This window comes from Agelaius tricolor, unplaced genomic scaffold (genome assembly GCF_023055355.1).
Source record: "Agelaius tricolor isolate 1412-34295 unplaced genomic scaffold, bAgeTri1.0.p SCAF_5, whole genome shotgun sequence".
Lineage (NCBI taxonomy): Eukaryota > Metazoa > Chordata > Aves > Passeriformes > Icteridae > Agelaius > Agelaius tricolor.
In genome coordinates, this window is record NW_027269265.1 from 25,492,294 (window position 1) to 25,497,706 (window position 5,413).

Below are 5,413 nucleotides of genomic sequence, written 5' to 3' on the forward strand. Positions count from 1 at the left end.
GGCAAAGAGTCGCTAGGAATGGCCAGAGAAAGTAAGAATAGTGGCTGAAGATGTAATTTCTTCTTTAAAAGATTTGTTCTGTTACAGAGTGAAAACTTAACACATCAGAGATGAAAAATCCTCTAAATGCTGAGGCAACACCAGCACACTTGCAGGCACGGCAGCGTAACATCCATCATGTGCAATCCTGCCTGGGTGTCTCCAAGAAGTGACACTCCTCAAGCAGGGCAAATGCAGTGTACTGATCCAGCCTCAGCATTGCTCTGGTGGTGTTTGATTCCCTGACATTTTACCGTGACTTTGCTGCCCTGGGCTTGCTAAAAAGCCTGTTCTTAATCGTTAGATAAGCGCTGGTTAAGGACTCCTAAGGTGGTCCCTCTCATCAGACTTCAAAGGGATGCTCAGGGCTCTGTCGTTGTGCAGACTGTGCAGGAACGAGGAGCCGTGCTGCACTGGCTGATGGAGCTCCTAAGAGCGTTCATGCTCACAGTCTGGAGACTCCTGGGGGACCATACTGCAGCCTTGCAGAGCTTGAGGGCAGCCTATTAAAATACATGGGGACAGGCTTTGTAGCCCAGCCTGCTGCCATAGGACAAAGGGCAAGGGTTAAAACACAAGGAAGGTCAATTTAGATTAGATGTAAGGAAGAAGATTTTTTACAATGAGGGTGGTGAACTCTCTGGGCAATCCAGAGGTTCCCAGAAAGGTGGTGGATGCCCATCCCTGGAAAAATTAAAGGTCAGGTTGGATGGGGGTCTTATCCAGCTGAAGATGTTCCTGCTCATGGCAGGGAGGGTTGGTCTAGATGAGTCTTTATTTTCTCTTAAGTTTTTGTTCAAAGGAATGCCATCCCATGGGAAAATGACAAAATAGAAAAAAAAAAAAAACCACAGACACTCAATGAGGCCAGAAACAGCTGCAAGATAGAAAAAAGCCTTTTTCATAGAACCCTTCCAACCTAAATTATTCTGTGATCCCGCAGCCCCTCTTACGAAAGTGATGGAATGTCGGGGGGATGCACTCAGGGCCAGCAGTGCCCGGCACTGAGGCGCTCCTCGGCCTTCCAGGGCCCCACAGCGGGACCCGCCGGGGAGGAGGCACGGGAGCCCCAGGACCGGGCAGGGTAGGGCAGGGAAATCCCCGCGGGGCGCGGCAGGGAAGTACCGCCGGGGACGCCGGAGAGGCGAGTACTTCCCCCCTGGAAAAACGCCAAGTTCCCTCTCGGCCCGGCCTCTTCCCTCCCCTCCGACGCCCCTTCTGGGCGGCCCGAGCCGCTCCGCCCTCCCTGCCAGCGCCGGCGGCGCCGAGCAGGACCGGACGCGTCGGTCGGGCTTTGACTGGCTGGAAATTCCCGTCCTCCGCGGCTCCTCCCCCGCAGAAATCCCCCGGCCGCTCTGTATATGCGAGGCGCCTCCGCCGCCGCCGCTCACTCGCAGCGCCTGCAGCTCCGCCGCCATGATCGCCGCCCGCCGCGCCGCCGAGCCGCCCGCCATGGACGACTACGAGCACCCCAAGAAGGAGCGCCAGGGCGTCTTCGCTCTCGATGACCGCCACGACAGCGGCCTGGACTCCATGAAGGAGGAGGAGTACCGGCAGCTGGTGAAGGAGCTGGAGGACATACGGCTGCAGCCCCGCGAGCCGCCCGCCTGGGCACAGCAACTGACGGAGGACGGGGACACGTAAGTAGGGGTCGGAGCCGGGGCAGGGGTGGGTGGCTCGGGCACGGCGGGGAGCTCGGCACGGCCAGTCCGGGACAGGATGTGCTTGCCGGCGGGGCGGCGCCGCGCTGGGCCGCGCCGGGAGGGAAGGGAGGGGGTGCGGAAAGTCCCTGGAGCGGCGCCAGGGAGAGGCGGCTCCCGCGGCCGCGGAAAGCCCCGGCCGCGCCGAAAGCCCCGGCTTGCGACACCCGCGCGTGACCCGGCCCGGCCCGGCCCGCTGGGCTCAGCGTGGCGTCGGGGGGGTTAACGCGTGTTGCTTCATTACTCCTTTTTCCCCCCCTGCAGTTTTCTCCACTTGGCCATTATTCACGAGGAAAAAGCCCTGAGCCTAGAGGTGATCCAGCAGGCAGCCGGTGACCGGGCTTTCCTGAACTTCCAGAACAACCTCAGCCAGGTACTTTCACCTCGATAGCCCCAAATCTGGATCAGCCCCTGCCACACCCACACACTCCCTCTGGGGAATTCCCCCCAAAAAGTCCCTTTAATTTTTTTTTTTTAATTGATGGAATCAATTGAATCAAAGCCTACATTCAGGAAAGTCCCCAGCTGGCTCCAGCCGGGGTTGGTACAGTGCTTCCTCTTCCCTGAGAGAGTGGCATTTAACGCCCACATTTTTCAAATATGATGCCATGGGTTGCATCCCTCTTTATGGAGATGTTAATGATACCCTTCATACCAGCTGGCGGTTGGTTTGTCCAGAGAGCCCAAAGTTCATCACTTCCAGATGAATGGGCAGCTATACAACATTGGGAAGCATAAAGAGCTGAGTTTATGGGGTGTGCTTTCATGCTTTTATTTGTTGGCAGAAATCACCAAGTGAACAAGAGGTCTGCTTGCCTAGATGCTGGTGCCAAGTTTGTGGTGTAACTTACAGTGCTTTTGCTCTTGTGCTTGCAGACTCCTCTTCACCTGGCAGTGATAACTGATCAGCCTGAAATTGCTGAGCATCTTCTGAAGGCTGGATGCGACCTGGAAATCAGGGATTTCCGAGGAAACACCCCCCTGCACATCGCCTGCCAGCAGGGCTCCCTCCCAAGCGTCGGCGTGCTCACGCAGTACTGCCAGCCCCAGCACCTCCTGGCTGTCCTGCAGGCAGCCAACTACAACGGTACGGACACACTCCTCATCCTGAACGCTTCCTCTTGGTGGGCTGGCTCAGGGCAGGGTCGGTCTCCTGTGGATCTCAAAGATCTCTGGAGAAGGATTATTTTGTCGCATTTGAGAGCTGAGGAGCCCAGAGCATACAGCAGTGTCTGACTTTTTTGAAATGCACTGTCTTGTAGGCCTTCTCACTGTTGATTATAGTCTCTCATGGCTTTGAACTTTGCGTTTTTAGTGAGTGCCTTTGCCGTGCTCCTTTTTTTGTTTGTAATAAGTTGCACTCAAACACTGGAATAAAGCCTTCAAGAAATCTTTTCAAAAATCCAGCCCTTTTATTTATACTGGAAGTTGGAAAGCTCTTCTGGAAAACACCCTTTTGCCATGAATGAATTGCAAATTTAGATACCATCCTGGCCTATCATCTTGACTTTTAAGTAATGATGAGGCATTGAATTAGACTTACTCAAGTTTTCCCTTTGTTTGTGTCTTCCAGGACATACGTGTCTTCATTTAGCATCTATCCAGGGATACCTGGCTATTGTGGAGTATCTGCTGTCCTTGGGAGCAGATGTAAACGCACAGGTATGTAATGTGTACCATCAATTTACCCAAGCAGGGCTCTTAAGAATCAGTAGATTAGAATCAACAGATCTGACAGTGGTTCTGCCTCTCCTGACATGCCAAACCTTTTGCTGTTTTCACACAGGAGCCATGCAATGGCAGAACAGCACTACATTTGGCAGTCGATCTGCAGAATTCAGAACTGGTGTCACTTCTGGTGAAACATGGGGCAGACGTGAACAAAGTGACCTATCAGGGCTATTCCCCCTATCAACTCACGTGGGGAAGAGACAACTCAAGCATACAGGAACAGCTGAAGCAGCTGACCACAGCTGACCTGCAGATGTTGCCAGAAAGTGAGGATGAAGAGAGCAGTGAATCGGAGCCTGAGTTCACAGAGGATGAAGTAAGTAGCTGCTTTCATTTTTATGAGAGAAAGGGGAAAATCCTGTTCCGTGCAGGGTATTTTTTGGTGTCACTCTGATAGCATGCCCCAGTGACCTCTTGCTGTGTAACAGATAGGTATACCAAAGATGATGCAATCAGCAAAATGGCAGATGAGGCAAGCATATAAACAGAGTAAGAATAAAATGTAAAAAATAACATGAGGGAATGGAGGTTAACTTCAAACGACATGGTTCTCTGAACACAGTTCTGTTGCTGACACAGAATCTCATGAGAGAAAATTCAAGTTAGTGGGTGGTTTTCTCCTCCCTAGGATTTGTTTTTCTGACATTCCAAGTGCTGCATTAAATGGTGTATGTAACCATTTTGGTGTAGAAATTTTATACACTGCTGAAGAATTTGTATGTAGAATTTGGCTGTTATCCAGAGTGAATATGATACTTTAAGTAAGATTTCTGCATTAACAGCATTTTGGGTTTTTTTTCCTTGCAGCTTATATATGATGACTGCCTTATTGGAGGACGACAGCTGGCATTTTAAAGCAGAGCTTTCTGAAAAGAAGTGACTGTATGCATATGTATAGAAAAAGGACTGACTTTCTTCACCTAAAAAGAAAGTCACAATGTGGAGAGAAAAAAGAGGAGGGAAATACTACACTGCCCAGTAAGGAGAAGGAGCACGTTATTGTAACAGGACAGTTCCAGGATCTCCCTCGTGTTTAAATACAGGAGTGGGATGTGTAACATCAGTACAGATCTGTGATTATTCACACCACCTGATGAAGAGCCACATAGCCAATCTTCTCTGCCGTGCAAAGGTAACAGACTACACATCCAACCTGCTCGTTACAGGGAGCTTTCTTGTGGCTTCAAGTACTACAGGGAACAAGTGACCTTTCATGGCAAGGTGGACTCATGCCAACACCACTTTACAAAGACTCTACATTCATTTGTTCTGGGCTGGTAGCAGTCCCTGTCCTTTCTGACTGACCTCAGCTGCTCTCAGTGAGGCTTCCCAGGTTAGAGGAGTCAGAAGAAGGGACTGGTGCTATCTTGGCTCTTAGGCAAAGTAGAAATAATGTTAACTGTGGGCATTGGAAAAGTGTGTTTCACACTGTGTGTGTCATAATTGCTACACTTTTTAGCAACTGTATATTGTGTAAATACTGTACATTTTTTGTTTATAATTATTTTGGTACATGTGAGATATGTATTTATTAAAAAAAGTCTGATTACTGTACGTAGTCTGTAAAACAGTTCATTGCCCACCTCCCTGAGATAGTGGGAATCTACCTGGTTTGCTTTTTAAGAAACGTTTTAACACCTAGCAGCCCATTGGGGTAACATTCTCAGGGATTTTAGGTGATTCACCTCAGCAGTGGTAAGCCATCTAAGCAGCTTGCAGCTCTCAGCCCTTCTGCTGCAGCTAATTTTGGAAGCAGACGTAGGTGTTGTTTCCTGCACACGCTGTAGCAGGCGGATCATGGGGCTGGGATTCCCCCTCTCTTCCAGCTCTAGGCTGCCAGCCCACCAGAGAGGGGGTTTTGGGCTGCTTTTGGCAGCACCTGCCCTCATGGCCCCTTTTGTTCCAGCTCAAATACTTTGCAGCTCTTGCCAGGGGAAGCTGGA

The 5,413-nt window shown here is 50.7% G+C and overlaps 1 protein-coding gene across 1 annotated transcript; it reads left to right on the forward strand.

Annotated features, from left to right (window-relative positions):
* Nucleotides 1-1,271: 1,271 nt before the first annotated feature.
* On the forward strand, nucleotides 1,272-5,024 carry NFKBIA (NFKB inhibitor alpha). Its single transcript, XM_071426887.1, has 6 exons — nucleotides 1,272-1,679; nucleotides 2,004-2,112; nucleotides 2,616-2,826; nucleotides 3,313-3,401; nucleotides 3,526-3,786; nucleotides 4,278-5,024. The coding sequence occupies exons 1-6, from the start codon at nucleotides 1,456-1,458 to the stop codon at nucleotides 4,323-4,325; spliced, it is 942 nt and encodes a 313-aa protein (XP_071282988.1). The 5' UTR covers nucleotides 1,272-1,455; the 3' UTR covers nucleotides 4,326-5,024.
* The last annotated feature ends 389 nt before the right edge of the window (nucleotides 5,025-5,413 follow it).

Excerpts from the sequence above, each read along its gene's own strand:
- NFKBIA (XM_071426887.1), top strand. The coding sequence starts at position 1,456 with ATGATCGCCGCCCGCCGCGCCGCCGAGCCGCCCGCCATGGACGACTAC. Across the intron at positions 1,680-2,003 it reads CTGACGGAGGACGGGGACAC|TTTTCTCCACTTGGCCATTA; the intron begins GTAAGTAGGGGT and ends CCCCCCCTGCAG. Across the intron at positions 3,402-3,525 it reads GAGCAGATGTAAACGCACAG|GAGCCATGCAATGGCAGAAC; the intron begins GTATGTAATGTG and ends GTTTTCACACAG.